Genomic DNA, 24,178 nt, shown 5'->3' on the forward strand with positions numbered 1-24,178 from the left:
CCGTCAAAACACTCAGGTTCGCCTTGTCCCTTTTGAAACAGGGCAGGAAACACTCCATCACTCAAGGAAAAGGGAAATTACTTATTTACAAATGCTGACGAAGCGAAAAATACAAATATAACACAATTTCCACCGCGACAGCATCACTATAGGCGACAAAACGATACAATGATGAAGGAACGAATAACCGGGAGACACGGGACATGAAGACAAGCACAAGAGTTCTCAGACTTGTCTTCGTCCGTCTCGAGTTGTCTTCGTGTCCCGTGTCTCTCGGTTATTCGTTCCTTCATCATCATGCACCAGTTACTCTGCGCCCTATCTCTTTTATCGAAAACCATACAAACCGAAAAGGAACATGACACGTAAAAAACAAGTTTTTGCCTAATGTCAAACCCCGAGACTAGGGAACACGAAGGGAAAGACACAACACGAGTCTCAACAGCTCGGGGTTTTTTCATTACGCATTTAGATTTTTGGGGTTTTACATTATATGCATCAACTTCAAGCTCGCTTGCTTCTTAGCCATCTTTTCATTGTAAAGTTTCTGCCGTATTTGTACAAGGTATACTTGTGCACGCGGTCAAATCAAAGCCCAAACACAAGGGAAACAACATTTAAAAATGCCGCCCCTATGTCAGTGTCAGCTGATTCCCTGGCGGGAAAGCGTGAAGTTACACAGCTGCACGACTGTACCACTGTACGTTGCATGTTTAGCAGGAATGCATACATTGTTGCACCAGTAGCTGCAGGCAGTAGCAACATAGGGTGGGACGTATTGCATTCAAAGCAGCCTTGAAGCGTTTGGTGCAAATTCGTGCTTTTGACATTCGCTGAGCTCAGCCAATGCTGTTGCGCATTTTTGACCTCCTTGACCTTCCCAGGACCCAATGCCTCTTGTCATTCTTTCACAACTGATGTATTACGTAACTACACAGGAACACCGGTAGTCACTGCGTAGGACGATGCAAAAAAAAAAAAAAACAGTGCGTAAAGGGGGGAGATACAAGTAAAACGGAGTGAAATTGAAACGCAGGCGTATGAATACCACAGACGGTTTCAAGCCGTTTTGAAGCTTCTAAGTTCCTGTCTTGTTTCAAGCATTCCAAATGACCTACGATTTGGATATTTCTGTGTTTGATTAACGTGTGCTTTTTTATTTGCCCTTAACAGAGAGTGGAGTACACGGGCATGTTTTCACCGTTTTCACTAGGAACTCTTTCCTTTGCCTCCTGGCAACAAACTGCTGCGGTAAAAGATGGCGTTCGCCTTGTGTTTCTCCGGATTCCCGTGTGTATGTTTGCTGCCACTGTTACCATGATTTAACTAACGTGTACGGCGTCACTGGATATCCCTTACCACTCAAGGTAGGTTGCGTTGCATGGTTCAATTTCAAGAACCACGGTTCGATAAATGTTACGGAATCTAAAACATGAATTGTCTGCTATCCCTATCAGTTGCACTGCACGGCGGCAATATTGGCAATATGATGCTGAGCAGGTACACTTCTGTTAGTTAAAGATGGTTCTGCCTCACTCGATCGTGTGGCGTGATACGTTATTTGCTAAACAAATGTGTTTGTCATACTAAGTATATGCATATCACGCAACTTTCGCATCGTTTCGACAATGCACAAACGATGTTCGGTGAGTGGCAAGCGTAGCGATTTTGTACGACTGCCTTTCGTTTTTACACTGTCCGCCGCGTTCCCGCGTATGAACGCTCGTCATTTGTCCTTATCATTACAGCTGCAAAGCGTGGTAGGTGCGATGTGTACCATGGTCTTTATGCGCTGAAGTATGGAGGTCGTTGAACGTACCGACGACGCCTTGTCAGCTGTTTTGGAGGTGCTATAGTTAGTTCAGAGATAACTGAAGTGCCGTGCTCTCAGATATGTCTTACGAACCTGGTTTTGTAAAAGGCAAGCTGTTTTTTTTTTTTTTTAATCGATTAACTGTATAAGCATCACGCTACTCAGGTAAATTTGGTTCATAATAGCAGTGTATGTCGCAGCTGTAAACAGCTGACTGTATTTGACATGTTTACCACTGGGCCTCCTATTTACGTGGTTCCAGGATCAGTCAGGGTGTCTTTTGAGTTCCGAAATTATGAACTGAATCGTCATGATGCCTACATCAAGTGCTTGTGGTTATTCATTTGTCGATGGTGATTGAAACGATGGCATCCCGCTCGTCGCCACCAGCACGACAATTGTGAAAGCACTCCACATTTATTGTTTCAACCTATGTTTCAACTGTTACAAGCTGCTCCTTTTGCAGGCCTTGGCGAGTTCATGGGAAGGCGGGGTTGTCCTTTGTTTAGATAGGCAGCTTTGACGTCACCTTACGTCATCTCCTTGAAAGGTGGACGGCCCCTCGACGTACAGGTGTTCCGTGTGTCATGTCTTTTGTGCGGGGATCTTCGTTTTTTGGAACTTTCGTATGGTTTTGCCGAGTGCAACATCAACATGGTGAGAAGGAGTGCCTGTGTGAACCTCTCTCGCTTCCATTTTACGAGTGTGTTGGAACCACAACTGCGCGTTGCACTGTGTACTTGTCATAGCAGCCGACAAGTGTGTGTCGGCAAATACACTAACAAACAAAGAAAAAAAAAACATTTGAGTTCGGGCATGATTTATCGTGCACTGGGAGACTCGCTACTAAAATGCAGAGTATGCCTCTTCCCATAATGTTCTGTATGATTTATGTAAAGCGCTGCCGCGAAGGGAAGCTAGGTCTCGGACAGCATAGTTTCCACGGTTGACCTACTAACGTCGGTCAGTCTTGGACGTCAGCCGTGCGGTCAGAAAAGCTCCTCAGCAGCTCATGCGCGCAGGCCATGCGTTGCAAGGAAAAGAAGATGCAAACAGTGTGAGCGTGTTTCCTTTGCACTGTACCTTTGTACATAATTCAAAATATATTCGCAAAATGCAGCGGTGCAGCCGCGGCGCATTTCAACCTATGACGTACACAGTCCAACCAGTGCCGCCAACTGGCGGAGAGTTGCATCGTTACTATGGCGACGGTCTGGTGAAACGTGATCTACAGAGGTGTAGAGGTCCCTTCACCTGCACCGACCAGCGATGAAGGTGTTCGCGATGCTGGAGGCTCGAAATCAGGTAACCCTACGGTGCCGCTTTCGTCCTCTCGTTTGTTTTACTTTCCGTGCCTTCGCGACGCATGTCTTTGCTGCTGTTCCCGGAATCCCGTCTGGCTGGATCGCAGTGATCTTGGGTTTACTCCAAACCTCGGCAGGGTTTGTTTTGGTTGCCAAAGGTTGACCTCTTTCCCCTTTGCATCGTGAGCTCTTCCGCCCACCAACTGCAAGAAAGCAGAAGTCGTCTGCGACCGTTCAGCTGACCGATCGCGGATTCGTCGTCTGCAAAAAAAGTGGTGCAAGTGCCAGCGACCGCTTACCTGTACACTGCACCTACTTTGAGAGCTCTCGCCATTTATATTTAACGCTGCCGAAAAATGCGGTATTTTTCACTTTGTCCCTAACCCTCCGGAGAACGCTGATCGCGCAGGATGTCCATCGCATGCATCTGAGCTTGGTCTACGTCATTCAGATGGAGAAGTTTGATTATTTGGTCGGTGTGCGATGAATCGTGCTTCCGTTGATGCATTCGGAAAGGGTGTCGTTTGTTTCGTTCGACGCTGCTGTCAAATCCCATCGTCTGCGAGGTCGGGTGACCTCTGCAGTTCGTTCTCTATTCATGGTATCATTATTTCCTGTTTATGCCTATTGTCGAGAATTCGTTTTGCGACGGATGACAGACCCTGACGCGTTGTCGGACTTGCGTATTCTGTGCGCGTGTGTGTTTTTGTGAATCGGTCTTTCAGTTCTAGATACTGTCATTTAGCCTGGCAGTATGTCTTTTTGCTTTTTTGACTTGTACCCTGCGGTTTGCATCGACGCATAAACGGTTCTCACATTCTATTGGCGCATGGGTCGCGCAAGTGCTACTGTCCAATGTTGCCACTATTTTTTTTTTCTTACGAGTATAGATCCACACCCTTTCATTTTACTTTGCGCTGTATTGATAGACAATAGAATACAAGGCATCACTGCCATTAATGAGAGATGTATCTACGTATTTATGTGCAGAGGAAAAGGTGCTATGTCTGTCTTGCAAGATAAGCCTTAGCATCCTTAGTGAGGAAGCCGTCGGCTTCCTTGTTCAAGCTGCACTAAGGTATCTGTAAACTTGTAACAGAATGCTGTCGTTCTAAATACAGCCTGGGGTTCTTCCTCTGTGTTGAAAGATGTAATAACAGTTGACAAATATGAACATATTTAGATTATTGGCAGTTTCTGCTCATGATGCTGGTTCAAGAGACACCAAAAAGGTATACATTTTTATAAATGTCTAATTGTATAGACATTTAATAAGAAGTATATACCTTTCTTGTCATTTTGGTATACATTCTATGAAATTATGCTAAGTTGCTCAATTTCTGTGCCATATATAAATGCAAATCAGACAATATTTAGGCTACATTCTGACTTGTAATAATGTGGTTCGCTTTGCCTCTGTGTAAACAGATGGGGCCAGAGCCCATATGTTCTCCTGACTGCTGCTAATCAAGCAACTTTCGTACTGTTCTGTGCTGCATATTGAAATAAAACAAATGCTGAGAAATTCGAAGCTTTGAGGTGTTAAATTTTTAGTACAATCATTTCTCTTCAGTATTATCTATATTTATTTATTGTTGTTGTTTACCTTTAATATTCTTCCTGCCCCATTATCCCCAGAACAAAGAGCCTTTGTCCCACGTTGCCAGGCAACTTTCCTCCTAGTCGAGATTAAGCTTTGATGCGATGCACAATAGCGGATGGGGCCCATTGTTTCTCGCCACCAGGACGGTGGGATAGAGGCCCACAACACTACCCACATTGATTCTGCCACATTATAGGACATGCAGGCTCTAACTCGGGAACTGGAACAAGGTCTCCTACTGTGTGTTACACATGCCGGGGACCTTGTTCCCTCTGTTTGGGTGAAGTGGGAACGCTAGCTCCTGCCTTGCAGTGGGACTTTTGGATTACCTTCAACTGGGCACTCAGTGCTGTATGTTTCGGTTTTGGTGAGGCATAGCACAATTCTACCAGTACTTGCACAAGATGGCACATGCTATTTGTGTGTCCACGATCAGGTTTTCGCCTAATATGGAGTTTCTCCACAAACCTACTATAGCTCGGCGTTTCGGGCCTTCGAAACTCACGATCACAATCATCTGATAAGGTGTGTGAACTCACATGAAGGTCGACATGGCGTATTGGTAAGCTCGATCATGCTGCATATTAGCGCAGTCACCAGATGACATCACATTTGCTTTCTTTATCAGTGTGATATCATCCGGTGAGTGCACTAATGTGCGGCATGATCGAGCTCACTGATACGCTATATCGACCTTCACGTCGTAACAAGATCACGCCTTATCAGATGATAGTGATTGTGAGTTTGAGCTATGAAACCTACTTTACGTGTACGCCATTATATTTGAATTCTACCCGCTTGCTAAATAGCACGCTTGTTAGTGGCTGCAGTCTTGTGACAGAACTTGCTCAATGTCCACGATTATCATTTTTGTGAATGTGGTTGGGATGTTCATGTTGAGTGACTGTGCACCAAGGCAGCTGCTTGACGAGCCAAATTAAAATCACGCTGGGCCCTCGGATTGAAGGGAAGAAAAATAAAACGAATACGACGTTCCCACGAACGTGGTACCCGCTACTCCACGTTGTTTAAGGTGATTGTGACATCGAAGCCCGCACTGTTGGGCTAGTTGGTGCGTGGCTTTTGAAGGACGCGAGACAGAGGAGAAACGCACACATCAGGTGCAAGCTTCAACCAGATGTTAATGACAGGTTTTCCACCGGCAAACGTTTGCGCACAGCACTGACTGAAGGTCACCCACAAGCAACGCTAGCATGAGCATGTACGGTAACGAAACAAACATTTGTCACAATCTGGCATGTATGTTGGACAAAATAGGGACATTCATGCGGGCTGCGACACTTCGATATTAGTGCAGTTTTCTTCGCGGTTAGTTCACTTCAGAGATGGGGAAGTTGCTCGATAAAAGGAACTTGTTACCAGTAAAGCTATTGTGCAAAAAACTTACCAACGAAGTTACAGGCAATGAAAATGAACTTGAAGTCTCTAAGGCATTTTGGAAAAGTAACGAGCTGCTTTCAAGTTACTTCTGACTTAATATACACCTTTTAGTGTTTGACCTTTCTGTAATTAATTCAGATCTTCATCCTACGATGGGTGGTGCGAGACGTTTTATGATAGTTTTGATGTACAAAAACTGTACCACTATTTATCTATTGATTGATTTACCCTCAGAGCCGTGAGGCAATACAGAGGGGAATGGGTTAATAATTCGTAAAAGGATGTTAATACAAGCAGCATACAAAATACTTCCAAATTAGGTCCACATGAACAAAACTGCATATATGCGTATAGGTAAAAAAAAAAAGAAAATGAAGGGTTCGAGCGTATTAGGGAGAAAAAAGTGACAGCAGAAGTTTACAACATGTGGAATGGAAAACAGCTATACAGAGAAATAATCGCATAAACACTTCTTAAATTGCGTGACGGCGTTAATGGAGGTGATGGTGTTCACCGCACAACAACAAGTGAATGGAGTCAGTCGTGCTGTGTATGTATGACTGGTGTGAATGTCTGTCGTCTCATCAGAGTGGGAGGTTGTAGCTTGCGATGTTTGTATGGACCAGAATCGAACAAAAGGAACTTCCAAGTTATTTCGAAAAAGTTAATTAAAAAATGAATGAGTTCCTCAAGTGGTTACTGGAGTTCAAACGTGGCAAGTTACCCCAACACTGGTTCACTTAGTTCTAGAAATTTTCAAAGATCCTTCGATTTGTGGTCTTTGTTCAAGGCCTCCTTTTGAAGGCATCGTCCCCTTCCCATTTCTGGCCATGCAATCTTCTTCACTAAAGCCAAAAAATCTGCCCACTTGGCATATCACTGAGGGGTGTACAGCTCTTAAACTTCCTCGTTTTTCTTATCTTTTTGGCTTGTGGGTTGAGTACTCCAGGGAGTCTCTAGCCCCGCTCGATAAACTGGAGTGCTTACGTCGGTATTGTCAGCGCTGCTCTCAGCAGTCTGACTGAGGGATGGCAGTTGATGAAAAGTCCTGAGATTGGCTCGCGGAATTCTGTTTCTTGTTAGTGTTGTACGTGTTTGTACAGCAAGGAGTGCAACATCGTGTTCCACGGAACATGGCCATGTCAGCACTCGCACTGGTGAGTGGAGGTCGGCGTACGTACCGAAGTCTTTTCACTTAGTATGTTGCGGGGCGAATGCAAAGCAGACGACCTCGGAAAAAATAATCTGCGCTGCGCTCCCGTTCGTGTGCCCGGCTTACATCATTCTGGCTTAGCTGCAGAGGGAGTGCGAATATTTAAAACTCGTTTATTTAACAATTACACCGTTTTCCGAGGAGAAACCTAGCCAAGTAGCATGTGAACCCATGCCGAACATTACCGTATCAGTCTCGTACCCACCTTTGCGATAGTCCCTTTAAGCAAATAGGCTTCTAGGTAGTGTTGCACTCACCGTCAACACATTCTTCCTTGCATTGTTGCCAGCAACTCTCGCAGTCATATCGACAAGTACACACTTGGTGCGCAGCATCTCTCTGAAGTATTGTATCAGATGCGGAGGCAGTGAGATGTAGAGGAAGGAACACTTATGCCACACAACGCGAAGTTTCTTCCCGCTTTGTGTTTCTGTTTCTGAGAGAGCAGGACCGTTTGTCTCACGGACATTATTACGACGATTTCCAGAGAGAGAGTCGAGGATGTTTGGAATCAATCTGGATTGTTTTAACGATGACACGCTGCACGTATTGTGTGCTCCATGGCGCACGGGAACCAGTGCACGTGACAACGTGTGCTCAGATTTATGCAACTGTAGTGTTTTTACTGTGTACGAGCAGTTTTTGAAAGAGTAACTCATTAACGTTGTAATAATTTCAGCGTCAGGTGCGTAGTCCCCGGGGGAGCAACGGCGGCGGAGGCGGCAGGATGATGGCAGCCACTGCAGCTGCGGCTGCCGAAGGGGGCATGCGGCTGAGTGGACACACCCTGGACAAGGCCACCAAGGCCAAGGTGCACTTGGAAAACTACTACTCCAACCTTGTCTCGCAGCACATGGAACGCAAAAGCAGGTACGTCTGCAAAGATGGGCTCGGCAAATACTTTGTGGATCACCAAAAAAACCGCGCGCAATCTTTTGAGTGCAGCGGCCAAACAAGGATCTTGACTAGTCTTCGGTAACCTTAATTAAGTTACGAAGGCAGAAAAATTGGGCGATGTGAAGTTGCCGCCGGTGAGTAAATCAAAGGGTGGTATTAAACGGTAGGAGCAACTTATTTATTTACACATGGTAACGAGACTTTCGTGCACGAGACTGCACTTCAGGTTACAAAAATATGAACATGGTACAGGAACATATATACAGTTGACTGGGGAGTTTTGGCATGAGAGGTTAACAGGGTGATGGAAAGGATGCAAATACAGGTAGAAATGAAAAGAACGTAAATACAAACACAGGGGAATCAGAAGCGCAACATAATGCGAGTCCAAGGGATTACACAGGAAACAAGAACGCATGTTGGTGACGTTCCAGGAATAGACCTCTACCTGTTTGTAAACAAATGACGTCATAATGTTTGACAACGCCACGAGTTCGGTAGAGTTGAACTACGTTCAAAGCTAGTGGCAAACAAGGTTGCGCCTGAAAGCCACGGTCTTGAGGGGATTACGATGGTCTCTGAAAGGGACGCGACCTTCGGTCCTACTTTCTTTTAGCGAACAATTGTTCATTCCTGGAACCCAGCTTTCCCCTTCCGATCTGTTTTGGTTTCGGTCTGTCTACCAACGTCATGATGACGTTTGTTGGATAGAGGTTTATTAAGGATAAAAAGGGGGGTTATGGAGACGGAATGAGGACAGAGGTGCGGTGTACAAAGGGTGACCAGTGGACCGTGAGAACATGAAGACAGAGGTGGGTCTCAGGAGAGAGTCAAACGAAGAATTAAGTTACTCAGGCAGGGCCATAGTATCACAACAGTTCTAAATTGTCGTTTTGTCATTCTTTATAATGTTACAGCGAGAGAGCTCCAGTGCTTCTGTTAACGACTTTTCGGTGTGGTACGAGATGTATCGGTACTGAAGTGGTGAAAGCTTATTGACGATAACTTGGAAATACAAGCATGAGCAAGCACGAGCTTGTGACATGATTGTATATGGACGGTGCAATATTTTGAGAGTAGCGTTACCTGGCTCTCGTTTCTTAAGTTGTAACTGTCAAAGAACTTCTAACTACTCTCTGTAAACTTTTAAAGTAAGCTGCATTTTAATGTAATTTACCCACAAGTGACCTCGGCAACCATACCTGCTTGTTGTGGTGCCTTCAAGAAAAGCTACTGTGGTATCTTGAAAGATTGAAGACAGAACTGTGGTCTTTTGCAGGCACGAAAGGTTGGAAGAAACGATGAAGGAAGAAGGTCTCTCTGAGGAACAGGTGGGAGACTTTGGGAAAAATTTTTCTGGTCACAGTTATTTGTCCCCTGGAAGGAGTATCACATGATCAAAGCCATTTCAAAATTATTGTCTCAGACATCGGAACGCATTAACCGTAGCAAATCTCTGCTGGTTTCTCAGAATCCTGGCAACACGGTTCCCTATCCCTGGTGCTGAGAGATTGCTTTACGTGCACTGATTAGCGTTCCGCCTGTTTGTTCTTGAGCAGAAGAAAGAGAAGAGGATGCAGCACTCGCTGAAGGAGACCGAATTCCTGCGGCTGAAGAGGTCACGGCTAGGTGTGGAGGACTTTGAGCCCCTCAAGGTGATCGGCAGGGGTGCCTTTGGTGAGGTGAGGCTGGTTCAAAAGAGGGACACTGGCCACGTGTATGCCATGAAGATCTTGCGCAAGGCTGATATGCTAGAAAAAGAACAGGTAATACTGAAATATGCTCTGGTTACGCTGTGGTACAAACTAGCAACCAGTGGTTTGTACCGTTAGAGCTCAAATCACCATCACCAACAGGTGGCGCATGTGAGGGCGGAACGGGACGTTCTGGTGGAGGCGGACCACCAGTGGGTGGTGAAGATGTACTACAGCTTTCAAGATGTCATGAACTTGTACCTCATCATGGAGTTTCTGCCAGGAGGTGAGACGTGAACCATATTTTGAAGGATATCCTCGTTTAGCTCTCGCATTATAATGAGAGCCCGAAGTTTTCGGAAAATATTTTTTTTCTAAATTTGGGGGGTAAAAATGAGGTAAATAAACATGCGCACTAAATTCGTGCAAATTCGGGTGAAAAAAACTTCCAGTAGGCTAAATTCGGGGGGAAATCGAGCTCAGTTACTCATACTAACTGTAGTGGTTTGGTACAAACTGTGATGTAACTGCATTTGCTGCCAAAAAAGTAAGTTAGTGCATTCCTACAGACGTCTAAGTTAGGGCAATTTGCCGGGTTAAAAATCTGGTTTCACCCTAAAGAGGCTGCCTTCTATTCAGGGTGCGAATTCGCGGAAGAATCTGGTAAGTCCCTAAAACTTCAGGCTCTAATTGTAATTACTCGTTTAGTTTTGCCTCGCTACATTTTATCACCCTCAAGGCATCGACTAATTAGGGCATAGGGCATGGCTCGTGATAGACTAAGCATGGTTCCAAGCAATGCTAAGTGTAATGTGATTGCTCCTTTAAATGTTGTTTTGCACAGGTGACATGATGACCTTGTTGATGAAGAAAGACACCTTGTCCGAAGAGTGCACCCAGTTCTACATAGCAGAGACAGCACTTGCCATAGAGTCCATTCACAAGCTGGGCTTCATACACAGGGATATTAAACCAGACAACCTCCTCCTCGATGCTCGAGTAAGTCACCTTGTTTTGGTATTGTTTCACTCTCAATGTCCTGAATGTCCGTAATATCCGCATCTGCGCTGTACCCGTGCTTCTAGGATCCGCAGCCACGCTGCTTGAAATACGTGTGCAGCCGCTGACCAATCTTTCGGCGAAGATCGTGCACGAGTCTGAATAACCGAGCTGTCGGAGAAAAAGAGATTGGCTCAGAACTCGTTCTTTCAACCATTCTACTTTTTATCTATCTTGTCTTTGTATCTTACTGCTGTTTACTTTCTGCTATTCTGCTTTATTCAGCTCATTGGCTGAAAGAAATGGTCAATGTTTTGTTGACAAACACACTCCCATTTCCACGCGATCGTGTCTGCTTTTACTTCACCAAGGGACATTTCGTCACTCTACGTTGATGAAAGTACCACCAGCTCATATTTTCACTTCTGTTCACTGTCAAGCTTTGTCCGTGACCATTTCCAGCAAGGTATCAGCCATTTCAGTTCATTTGCCGCAAGTACCGTATTTACTCGCATAATTTGCGCACTTTTTTTCCCCCAAAAAATGAGCAAAAGTTAGGGGTGCGCAAATTACGCGGGACTTTCTCAACACGACTTGAAGAATGGGCGCAAAATCAGTTCCTGATAAGCCAAAACAAAAGACGGGCCTTAATGTGAATAATTACCTTTATTACTTGGTAACTTTACAACTCGTCGTCGCTGCTCGAGCCAGAAATAACGTAACAGCCATCGGCGACATCGGGGTCTCTCTCGTCCCATAGCATGTCGTCTTCCGTACCGTCGAGGTCGTTAGAAATACCAGTCTTCTTGAAGCTTTTGACGCCGACGCCAAATGGGAGTAAATTATGCGAGTAAATATGGTATGTGCTTGCCGCAGACACAGGAGAAACTGGTCGGGGTGAATTGTGTTCCGACCCTAGCCGAAAATTACGGTGCTCTCGCCGTTTTTTTCGGTTACTCTTTACTTTTACTGAACTCTGCTAACAGTGGTGGAGTGTTGCAGCAGCGGTGTTTGTATCAACCATGGCATCATCCCTTGCACAACTTGGCCAGTGAAAGGGTGCATTGCCTCTTCGCAAATCATTTGCTTTCCTCCACTTCTCTCTATCCCAGCATTCTTCCTGACCTCTCTCCCTTCTATGGCTATTCAATGTTATTTGAAATCTTTTCACACCTTTCTTTGGAAGAAGAAAAAATGGTTAACTGCACCAAAAATACGTGAGACATCGTTCAGCTTCAGGAAAACAGGTCTCTGCTTAGTTGGGAACGAGATCTCCCCATGCCTATGTCCATCACCCACATTTTTACATTTTTATGTTTTGTACATTTTTGCAAATTTCTACATTGAACAAGCCAGGAGCGCTCTTTACAAGTGCGCAGAGATTAAAGGTCGTGATTACATATCGAGGTCCGAAGCTGCACAGTTGGTCAATACTGGTCTCTCACCCTAGGGCCACATTAAATTATCCGACTTTGGACTCTGCACGGGGCTCAAGAAATCGCATCGGACGGAGTTCTATCGAGATCTCTCGCAGGCCAAGCCTTCAGACTTCAGTGAGTCGAAGTTGGGACAAAAGTGGATAGTATTTGTGTACATTCTGCCCTGTACCACTTAGAACTAACTCATGTACTTTCTTCGTATCCAGCATCAAATCCAATGGACTCGAAACGGAGAGCCGAGAGCTGGAAGAAAAACAGAAGGCAACTCGTGAGTCTCATCCTTTGCTGCTGAGTTTTGCAAGCGTTTTCGGAAACTGCATATCTAACGTTGTCTGGAAAAACAGAGCAACAGAATAAATGAAGGATAAGGGGAGTACACAGGGCTGGCGCCAAATTACAACTGCGATTTTCATTGACGTTACCACGCACGTGGGTCACTGGGCATCGAAAGTACCGTAATTTCACGCGTATTAGCCGCGGCTTATGCGCAATTTTTTTCTTTCTCATGGGCGCTGTGCGGCTTATCTGATGACTTTTTTTTTTTTTCAGGTATTTTCCCCACACACTGATTTTAACGAAAGGGTCGACAGTGTCTCTGGAATAGCACTGCCCTGCTGATGCACGAACAGTGCAAAACAGGGATGGGTCCACATTCGAGTAGATTGCCCCCATGCAGCTTTAACGAAAGTGGTGACAGTGATTCATGCCTTCTGGAAGACCACTGACCCATCAATACATGAAAAGCGCCCAACAAGGGCACAATCCGATCTTGGTAGAACTCTAGAGCTGACCTCCTTTGTTGTACACTATGCCTATCCCGGAGTATGGACCACAGGGTTTATGGCATTACTCTATGGTCTCCTTTTTCGCACATAGGAGTCGTCTCGTATTGCCCGCGGCTTATCTGCGAGTGCGGCTTATCTGCCGGAAAATTTTCAAAACGTTCCTAAAAACGAGTCCTGCGTCTTATCTGCGGTGCGGCTTATACGCGTGAAAATACTGTAAATAAAATGAAAAATTATACTAAACCTACACATCAAAAGTGGGTAACATACAGAGAAACTGCAGACGGGCATTAGGGTTAGTGTCTGTAGGTAAAACAATGTTCCTTCTCAGACATGAAAAAAGAAAAGAAGAAAGATTCAGCCTGTGCATATTAAGGAATGCGGTCGCATTCCTGTCTTATTGTGGCTTTCCTTTGTTTTTTTTTTCTTCCTTTGTCCTTAGTGCACTTTGTCAGTGTCATGTGACCAACTTTCCTAACAGTCGACGCTTTTCATGTATCTAAATCTTTTGCCCTTGGGTTTCTTACAGGCATACTCGACAGTGGGTACACCAGACTACATTGCACCTGAAGTGTTTGTTCAGACAGGGTACAGCAGCTCCTGTGACTGGTGGTCTTTGGGAGTCATCATGTACGAGATGCTCATAGGTTAGTCCCATACTTTGGCCCTTTCACCATTTCAATCATGACAAGAAATATTGCTCAGTTCAGCAGTAGGTGGTCTTGAAATGACAAAAACTGCAAGAAAATGAAGCATTTCAGAATTACTTTAATGACTTTATAAGAACTTTCCCGAACTAAAATCGATAAAAAAACCCTGTGCGAGGTACGTACCTCGCTCTTTTTTTTTTTTTTTTTCTGTTTTAGTATGCGTAACCAACCGGCCCAAATTTTAACGCTGTTTAGTTTTCATGACCTCTACGAAACCTCGTCATTCATTAAAATTGTTTTTAGAGATTACTTCATTCTTCGTAGTTTTGTCATTTCAAGACCCTTTCAATGTCTAGGAACACCATAATAAATTTCATATAACTATGCCGAACATAGAAAACGCTTCATTCTGTACGCCGAATTGACTGTTCGATGCTTCATCGTGCCGACTGAGATTGGGACAGACATTCCTGACACACGGATTTTGACTACGTTAAAGAGCGCTACAGTCACTGTGGGAAACGGGAAACAGCTACCTTGCTTTTACCAGCATCATCGGCTTTTAAAATGATACAAGGCTGCTGTACCTTCTATAATTTAACAGTAAACTGTTTAGCATTTTGTTAAATTTTATAGCTAAACTTCATTTTTATTTAAACTAGTCACATTATCACCACTGCTTTGGCGCATTATGGCCTTAGTTGCGGATGCGCCAATAAAACATGCATCATCATCGTCATCATATCATGCACATCCCAATCAAACACCCAATTTTTTCAACAACTTCATGAGTGCCACCTTTTGGTACTTTATGCAAATTTTTTACTACTCTTCCCACCCCTATTGCTGGTTTGATTTGCTGGGTGATCAGTCCCTGACGTCTTGCAAAAAATGTGTATGAGATTCTTAGTGATATTTGTTGTTTAAAGGGACTATCACATCCGGAAACGTGCGTACGAGACTGATACGGTAATGCTTGGAACCGCTTCGGTCTACTCGGCAAGGGCCGCTCCCCGATTGGTCCTGTCCGAGTGATGTTTTCTCTGATTTCCAGAGAGGGAATTCTGTCATACTCTCAACATCCGTCTTCTGCTCTTGCCATGCATTGCATCAAATTGCACTGACACTATACTACACTAGTTCGTGCCGGATTTTCAGTGTTGTTGTCGGTTATTGTCGTGGAGCAAAACGGCACTACAGTCTTGGAATCGACCGGGATGGATGTGACAGTCCCTTTAAGGGATACTGTAAGACTTTAATTCTTTCAGTATTTAGTAAATTAGTAAATTTAGTAAATTCAGTATTTTATTGTTCTTACAATTCTTAAATCTTCAGTGACGAATCTTTCACTTGATCATTGGGGTTTTATGTAGTTTACACCTGTGACTCATCACATGTGCTCAGCACACCATAACCAGTATAGGTCTTGCTCAGTAAATACCACATCATCATCACCAACGACAACAATAGCAAACAACAACAACCACAACCAAACAGCAACAACCAAACAAACAAACTTGTCATATCTGTCAGACAACTACATAACAGTAGTACCATGTGGAACATGAACAGCGCAAAGTGTCTGCACCGTGCTACAACATTCTGCTGCCCCTGTTGACTCTGCTGAGAGAATCTAAGGGCCCTCTTACACCCCTGGCAGGTTACCCACCGTTCTGCAGCGAGACGCCGCATGAAACCTACCGCAAAGTGATGAACTGGAGGGAGACGCTCATCTTCCCGCCCGAGATCCCCATCTCGGAAGAAGCCCGTTTGTTAGTGCAGGGCTTCTGCTGTGAAGCCGAGAAGAGGGTCGGATCTCAGGGAGGCTTGGCACATATACGACAGCAGGCGTTCTTCCATGGTGTAGATTGGGAACACATACGGTGAGAGCCGGCTTCACAAGTGGTGCCAAGGTGTTGAGCGTGAGCCTTGATATAGCAATATGGTGCAACCCCGTCAATTTGAACACAAAGGGGACCGAAGATTTGTTTGCATAAAGCAGAGTTCGAACTAATGGGAGGCGCTCTGAAAGAAGCCTTGACGGGTTGGCAACATATGCTAGCCGCATTACCCGCAAGGTGCGTTATGGCTCGCCAGGCCTTGCCGCACGGTCGCGGTCGTGTGGAAATAATAAGAGGCCGATTCTTTCCATAATAATATTTATTTACAACCTGGGATCGGAACTGTTATTTTTTATTTTGTTTTATTTTTGGTTCGGGTTCAGCTCCGCAGCTACACAAAATATCAGTTTTAACCATATTAAACTGGTTCAGGAAAGTGAATTCGGAGCAGTTTGCCATAGGTTAAAAGTAAGCACACCCTTACGATTCTCAAACACTGTAACACAAATGTTGTTGTTGCTGTTGCCGACACAATAGTGGTTCACAGCAATACTGCATGTTACAGATCCGCAGTACAGGTGCAACGTTATGGTAGCATACAGTACTCTCTATGTTACTCATCATATACAGCCTTTTACATCCTGCTCTAGCACTGGCCTTGATTATCACAGCCCAAAATATTATTTACAGAATAAGAGAATTATGACGAATGTTTTTAGCGCTGTTCGTCACAGCAAGTGTTCGTCAGCAGCAGCTAATGGTTACCGACTTCACAAGAACGAGAGATAAAAGCAACTCTGTAATCGCTATTGTGCCTTTATACAATCTATACAACAATCTAACATTATACAGTCTTTAAACGGAACCTCAAGTGAACTGGAAAACCTGTTACGTTTATCAGGAGTTTCATTTACTGAGTTGTGTGTGAGAAGTTGAATGGTGTAGTTTCCAGGAGTGCAGAAGCTGTAAGCAGCCTTTATGCACATTACTGCATCAAAGACGAGGAATAGACATACAATTTTCAACTTTATTCTAGTCCTCATTGAGATGTCCCACCTTCACACGAACAATTGGCCCATTCGTTGGGATATTCTGACTTTGGGCACGCTTTATCCACAGTAACGAGCATTTTTCAAGCTCTTCGTAGTCACCAAGTCCAAGTCTTTTTCTTTGCAGTCCAAATCATGAAGCACTAAAGGCATCACGCAGCTTGTCCTTTTCGCTAAGAGTTCTTGTTAGCATACTTTGTGGCCTCCCTTACTTCATCGTAAGCGCTGTTTTTGTGTAGCAACCACTCTCGAAATTGTTGATAACTTCGATCTTGCTTTGAAGATCAAGCACATGATATGCACACTTCTGCGATACCGTTTGGCGATACTGCGAAATGGCATTTACTAGTGTCAACGTACTAATCCTAATCATGCCCTTACCGGAAGCTGAAAGCTCAAGCTGCGATGCATGTAGCGATGATGCTTTGAAGTGTTCAGTCAGTTCCGTTTACCCAGTGGTGTAAAAAATTTCGTTCCGTTTAACTGAAAAATTCTTGCACTGCATAAATGCGAATCCAAACAACCTTGCGGCTGTTGTTCCGTTAATGCAGTATGTAATTCCATTTAAAAGATTTCTGTTTAGTGAGATTCCACTGTATAGCTTGCACGCTCAGTGTTGGCTCATGCCCGTTGGACCAAACGGCGCCTTCCGCACAGTCGAACGCTACATTTTCCCCCTTGGGAGCAAGAAATTTCACTCGCCGTAGCACGACCTCAAACACAACTGTGTTTACAATGTCATTTCAACTTGCATTTGGTGTCCGAAGCACCCGATGAATGATCGGTGTTACTTCAGCTGGTGAAATCAAGCAGTGCTGGACCTCAAAACTACACAACTTGAATGGACGCAATAGCTAGGAGGAGGAAATAGTTTGCGCACTTGGGTTGCAGTTTTGTTTTGTTCAGTTTCAGTTTCAAATTTCTTTGGAAAACGCGGCTCACCCCGCCGTGTAAATCGTAGTTCCGATCTCTCACAGCGCACATTACGCCTATTTTTTTTTCAGTTCAGTTCCGTTTCAGCAAAAAATATGGGTTTTTAGCGGTTTTCGGTTCGGTTTCAGTTTTAGTTCCGATCCCTGATTGATTACAACAGGCATCAAAACAGCTCAGGGCAAGAAATACAGTGAAACCCGCGTATAACGATATTGACTGTAATCGCGAATTCCATTGTTATACAGGGTACATCGTTAAACGAGGGCTGACCTATATAGCGCGTCCCCGAAAAGTCGCGCGGCACCCCGCGCGTAGCAAAAGAAACAGATGCGTAAAAAACGCGAAGCTGTGTGACTGACATCGCACTGGCTTGGGAAAACAGCGATCAGAACACGTGGAGGGAGCCTGGGAACATAGCAGGACAACTTCTGGCAACACTACATGTCACCATTCCGCAAGTCGGCTTCACCTAACTCCTGCGTGCTTTAGGAGAAGCTCGCTTTAGAACGCGGTCGCGCGACTCGCAGGTGGAAAGCACCTTGGAAAGCACCTTGGAAAGCACCTTGGAAAGCACCTTGGAAAGCACCTTGGAAAGCACCTTGGAAAGCACCTTGGAAAGCACCTTGGAAAGCACCTTGGAAAGCACCTAGGCCTTTCGAATCATCTCGCGAATTTGAGCAGCATTGGCCAAATACGGAGGCACAAAAGCGTTACCACCTACCTCGTTCACTGACAGTATTGGAAAATGCACAGTCGCTGTCTATTTTCTTGCCTCAATTTTTATTTTGGTTTAATTCCTTTGATGTGAATTTCGGGTTATACGAATTTTTTCCGCTACCCCGTGAGATTCGTATCATCGAGATTCTACTGTGTCTTATCGCGGCGAAAATCGCCGCGAGGTTACGCGCACGGGACAGCGTCCAACATCGTTATACGAGTACTCGTAACTGCGGTCTCCATCGCTATACGCGGGTCGTTTCCCCATAGAAACAATGTACATTTTGACGGTAAAATCATGAACCATCGTTTTACGAGGGATATTCGTTATACGCGATATCGCTATCCGCGGGTTTTACTGTAATCTTTTCGCGCTTGTGTTAATTTCTTCAGCCCCAACTCTACAAACGTCGCTTGCGATGTTAAGAGATTTTGAATTAACGGGATTGCACTGAGTATTGCGGGAGTAATGTGCACTGGCACATTAGGCAATGCAGGATAACAATGCTAGGCTTCATCTTGTGCAGCGAACGTCCGGCAGCAATTCCGGTAGAAGTGAAGAGCATCGACGACACCTCCAACTTTGACGACTTCCCAGACGTCGACCTCAAGATACGTGAGTGTTAACTTTCGAATTTTCGTGATTGTCATGACGGTGAGTTTAGGTGACTAATCGGTGACAGTCACTGTGGACTTTGAACACTTGAACGCGGTTATTTGCTGAGGCTCACTGCACCATTATCTGTTAGTTTAGTAGTAGTATAAGTTAGTGTGTGAGATTTTGTACAGTGTGTTTCAGCAACCATGACAAAAAAAAAATTTAAAAAGGAAGCATGCTACCACGGAAAGTCAATAGACTGTCAACAGCATTTACCTACAGGGAACTTTTTCAAAGTGATTTTACGAAAATCTGATGAAAGAATCTTGATTTCTTGAATTGAACTCAATGTGACGTCAATTGAAGTCAGTGTAACGCTTTTTTTGCCAGAAACAGAATGTGCAAGTCAGATTTACTCAATTCCACTGCAAAATACTTCCTCTACTGCAATCGTAATAACTGCGAAAATTTTGCAATACAGTAAAATCTCATTAACTCAAACACCCACCATCCAGACCAGTTAGTTTGACTTAGGCAGTATTTTGACCTGTCAAACAACTGCCAAATTCTGATAAAAATTGGCCCCTAAACTGCCGGCACTTAACAAAATCTTCGACTTCTTCGCCAAATTTGTGGATAACGTGCTCCTTGGTATCCGGAAGTCCGCGGCAATCTCTCCTTCCGATTTTGTGCCGGCTTCAACCGCTGCCATCAGCTCGCGCTTTTTTGCAAGCGTGAGAGTCTTCAACCTGCGTTGCCTCAGCGTCGACAGTGACATGTCGCACAAAACTTAACAGCGCGCACACAGTACACACAGTTCTTGAAATTAAATTCACCGCGTCCTCATCTAGCGGCTTTGGCGCCGAACAGCCTAGCCCGCGCACAGCGTCTCGCGCTAGTTTGGGAATCACGCAAGCCTCGATCCCGTCGACTCTCGATCAGGCGGACTTGGATTGGATTGTGTTGGCTGGCTTGAAGAACTTGACCGATCATGGCGATCCATAGTCGAGAAAGGTGGTGTTTACCGATCCGAAGTGAATTTCGACTTAAACACGTGAGAAATGTCGCCTGGGACGAAACATTTGTTCGGCTTAGCCGTGATTTCGGCTTAAACGATTTCGACTAAAGCAGGTATTATTTACATTACTGGAATACGAGCCGTGCACGACGGGACATCGTGGGCGTTCGACTTAAGCCAAATTTTGTTCTTAACCGGCGTTTGACTTGATGAGATTTTACTGTACCTGTAGTTTCAAGACATACAGATTGTCGGATGTGGTCAGTTCGGTGTACGTTCTATGAGATAACCTGCGGCCTATTAATGCCGACGTCCCATCATGCAATAAGCTGTTGATATTATATCTGTTGATTTGTCTGTGCAGTGCATTGTTGTATAACACGTTGCACATTCTTCTTGCAGCATGCGCACCTCCAGCCACACCAAACAAGGAGAACTCCGAAGTAGGTTCCAAGGACTGGGTGTTTATCAACTACACTTTCAAGCGGTTCGAGGGGTTAACGCAGCGTGGAGTGAAACCCACCAAGAAGTGCTGACTGCAGGTGTGATAGCAGCACAGCCATTGTGATTTTAAGAAGCGCAACACTTGTACATAATTCGCGGAACGGAACACTTTGTTGTGGCAGGAGAAAGGAGCCTTTTTTTTTTTCTGGACTTCCGTTGACCGGAGGCAAAGGAATGGTTGGTGACTATGAGTGTGGTGATCGTGAGCGATGCGCTGCGCCTTCATGCAGCCCGTGGTTAAGGGAATGGTGAACTGTTGTTGGCTTCTTTTTTTTTTTTTTTCTGTTGTCACAGTGTCCTCTGTTTGTTGGCGTTAGTTAATGAAGCAAGTCCTTTTTCTCTTTTTTTTTTGCAGTGGGCGATGTGATTTGTCATCTCGCATTCCGGCGTATCTTGCGTGAAGCGGTGAATTATAGACGTCAGTTTCTTTTTACAAATTGTTTATTTCAGAAGAAAATGTACAATTTTGGGTAGAATCTCCAGGTGTAGTGTACCCAAATGCACCTTACCCCAGTGGAACAGGGCATTGAAAGGCCTACTGGTATGATGTACTGGGTGCGTGTGTATAGAGAACTTTTGATGATTTAATGTCGGAAGGCATTACATAGGAGCTTATGGTGCATGGTTTGTAGATGAAAAAGAAAACCTTGCCAGTGTACCAGTGTATTTTGTGTAAAATCTTCAATATTCAGTAACAAGAAAAAAAAAAAAAAATTTGTAGCATCATTATTGTAATCATTTTAAGGGCATTCTGTCTCTTCTTTCTTTTTGCATGTACTTAATAATCTAAATTCCACTCACTGGTGTAGATGGGCAAGGGCAGAACTCCCCCCTCCCCCCTTCCCTATGACAGATCATTGGGTCACGATAATTCGTGGCTTTACGTTGGGGGACAACAATGATACAAAAAATAATCCGGAAATCATGCACCAGGGGTTTGCAAGAAAATAGACATTTTAAGCTCTCGAAATCGTCCACTACGGTATCGATGCCAGCTATTCTGTTAGAATTTGGGTAATCGCTCTCTCTTTTTGTTTTCAGTTCAGAAATTTCAGTTCACAAGGTTATCATAGTGTGGCTTCAGTGAATATGATATAGCATGAGTTTAGGGGAGTTCTAGATATAGATAGCGGTGTCTCCGCGATAAGTGTATGTGGTAACTTTGTGTTTCCTGCCTTACCAGCCTAGAGATGAACTTCAGGTTGGATTTCTGCTCCCAGTTAATAGCGAGACCTGTTAGAAACAGCACTGTACAGAGACAACCCTGCCTCACGGCAGATCATTTGGGGGCTTGCATGGCGACGTGTACATAGTGGAAGTATATGTAGTGAAGTTGGATGCTTAGCTTAGTTCTCATTGTTTTATTTATTCCTGCAGATTTAATGCCATCGTCTTAGGTTCTTCGTGAGCGTTTGTGATGATTCTGAGGGCTTTCTGCCAATGTTTATATTCTTAGCGGACAGCTTCTCTTGCGTTGCGTGGGGCAGATGGTATGTGTACATTCTTCAGTGGGCAGCCTCGTAAGTTATTTTGCCATTTGAGCTGTGGCTGCATGCATTTGTTTCAAGCACTGGTATAGAAGATTGTTTTTATTTCTTTTTTTTTTTAATCTGACAACATAACAGGTGGAGATGTGCATTGTGTTCCACAAAAATACAGGAAATGTGAGAAATCACAAGTTAATCTTCCTTATGTGTCCTTACGTTGAGCATTATTGTAAAAAAAAATTTATAGTTCAGTTGATTCTGATAGTTGGAATAAGTTTCTCTGGAAGCAGTATCTTAAAAGCCATGGGGACAGTTTGTAAAGCTGGGCACGAGAAGATGTACGAAGAAATTAATGTGTGATACGTGCGCGTGTCTTAAGAAGTACGACTTGTTCAGGTTCATGGAATTTGCGGGAGACAGCTCCTTGGCTTTGGGGCGTGTCTTCTCAATTCTCCATGTAGAGAACTTGGTATCTAAATTTTCAACATTTTGTTCTCTAATGTTGAGTTAGTGTATGAAGCTTCACTCTTGAAAAATTGGTGAACATAGTTGTATTTCTGATTATATTTATCAAAATCATAGCGTACCTCATGCAGATATTGAAAACTATAAAAATAACAAATTACTGTGAAGCGTAGAAAATTGTTTTTCCAGAGTTGGGTTAAATTTGTTCTATTGCATCTGAGTAATCTCTATTTATGCTGTACCGCTGACACAACAGGGTTTTCAGAACACCTTTTCACACCCAATGCCATAAGATGGCCATGAATGTCCAATTGATATATGTTAAAGCCCGAGGAGAGATTTGGTCTTCCGGAGGCAAGGATGACCATATTAGTTTTCGTTTCGTATATCAAAATTTCATTGACTACAGTATGGGGCAGGATAATACAAATGTGATTGTTTCAATGAGCAAACTAGTTTGCTGTGAGAACATGATACAGTCTCTCCCGTACATTCAGCTTGGATGCTTACATTAGATATTGGATAGAGTGAGGTTGCTTTATCTGTTCCTTTGTTTTGTCTCTGTGGAACACCCCATTATCCGTGCATTCACATGAGCGGCGTTCCCCAGAATATTCCAGTGGAAGATGCGCAAAATGTCATAGGTTTCTACTGCCATGCAACATCATGTCTTTTCGTGCTCTTCTAACGATGAGGGATACCATCCTGCTGCTCTGCCACAAGATATTCCGTAGCAGACGACAGGACGATTGTGTCGTCTGCTATGCGCACAGTACGCAACTCCCGATATGTGTGAATGCTCACCGTAACACGTGGTGGAACGTCTGCCCTGTGAGATGTTCATGCTTTTCCTTCACTAGATTATTCAGTAAGGATGTCGCTCCTGTGAATACAAGGTATATCACAAAGTGTGCATCTGCCACAAAAGACAGTACACGTAGATGCAGTATTTAATTGTGTCGCTTGTGACACTGATGGAGTTGCAGCTCAGGAGAGAACAGGTTGTGTTTGGGATGAGTGTGTATGTGAGAGAATGTCTGGAAGAATTGTTGGCAGTGTTTTACCGATATGGGGCAAAAGCAATAAACAAGGCAGTGTTAGTTAGGTATTGTTGCTGGCTATTTGTTTTGGAACACACAGAACTTTATACCGTGACACAAAGAGCTTGATGCTTTTTACACTAATGGTTTTTTGCAACCATGGCCTGGGGCCATTTGCAACCAAAGCAACCATGTGCCTGGGTCCTCCCTCCAATTTTCTGCTAAAACGTTACAACACATGTGTCGAGTTATTCTCGACTTCGCCATGTTGAGCATAGTGCCCTCGCTGCGGCGCGCACTGTGTGCAGGCGCACTAGACTCGACGCCCACGTGTTGTTACACTGAGCACAAACCGCTTCAAACGCAGCGCTCGCGCGCGTTCCAATATGTGTGGCGCTAGTGTAGATCAGTGGCGGGTCCAGGTGTGGAGGGCCGTTGGGCGATCGCCCCCCCCCCCCCAAAAAAAAAGCCAGGTACTTACTAGTCTTCCCCCTCTCCCTTCCCCAGTTGCGCGCTTCGACCCCCCCGAACCGAGGTTCTGGAACCGGTGCAGATAGAACTTGTTGGACGGACTGCATTACACATCCACCTACGGAGCCGTGAGTCGGGCTTTCGGCAACCGGGTTGGGCTCGGGTGGGTCAATAGACCTTTACCCGAGAAACGTCACCATGATATTTGCAGACAGACTGAAGCCGAAACTAATCGGAAGTGGAGGGCTGGGTTCCAC

General features: G+C 44.5%; 1 protein-coding gene across 5 annotated transcripts; it reads left to right on the forward strand.

Moving 5' to 3' along the window:
- Positions 1-1,210: 1,210 nt before the first annotated feature.
- On the forward strand, positions 1,211-23,514 carry LOC135394105 (serine/threonine-protein kinase tricornered-like). Of its 5 annotated transcripts, none has more exons than XM_064624614.1 (12): positions 1,211-1,367; positions 8,014-8,204; positions 9,511-9,562; positions 9,791-9,997; positions 10,088-10,211; positions 10,770-10,924; positions 12,375-12,477; positions 12,570-12,631; positions 13,678-13,795; positions 15,459-15,681; positions 18,866-18,954; positions 20,357-23,514. In XM_064624614.1, the coding sequence occupies exons 2-12, from the start codon at positions 8,062-8,064 to the stop codon at positions 20,488-20,490; spliced, it is 1,410 nt and encodes a 469-aa protein (XP_064480684.1). In that variant the 5' UTR covers positions 1,211-1,367; positions 8,014-8,061; the 3' UTR covers positions 20,491-23,514. The 5 variants fall into 5 exon arrangements, with proteins under 5 accessions (XP_064480684.1, XP_064480685.1, XP_064480682.1 ...); XM_064624615.1 differs by lacking the exon at positions 1,211-1,367 and adding an exon at positions 2,373-2,470; XM_064624612.1 differs by lacking the exon at positions 1,211-1,367 and adding an exon at positions 3,014-3,118.
- Positions 23,515-24,178: the final 664 nt, after the last annotated feature.

This window comes from Ornithodoros turicata, chromosome 5 (genome assembly GCF_037126465.1).
Source record: "Ornithodoros turicata isolate Travis chromosome 5, ASM3712646v1, whole genome shotgun sequence".
NCBI classification, from domain to species: Eukaryota; Metazoa; Arthropoda; class Arachnida; order Ixodida; family Argasidae; genus Ornithodoros; species Ornithodoros turicata.

Coding starts and splice junctions, on each gene's coding strand:
- LOC135394105 (XM_064624611.1), top strand. CDS start 3,620: ATGCATTCGGAAAGGGTGTCGTTTGTTTCGTTCGACGCTGCTGTCAAA. Junction 9,563..9,790: donor AAGGTCTCTCTGAGGAACAG/GTGGGAGACTTT, acceptor GTTCTTGAGCAG/AAGAAAGAGAAGAGGATGCA. Junction 13,796..15,458: donor CATGTACGAGATGCTCATAG/GTTAGTCCCATA, acceptor CACCCCTGGCAG/GTTACCCACCGTTCTGCAGC.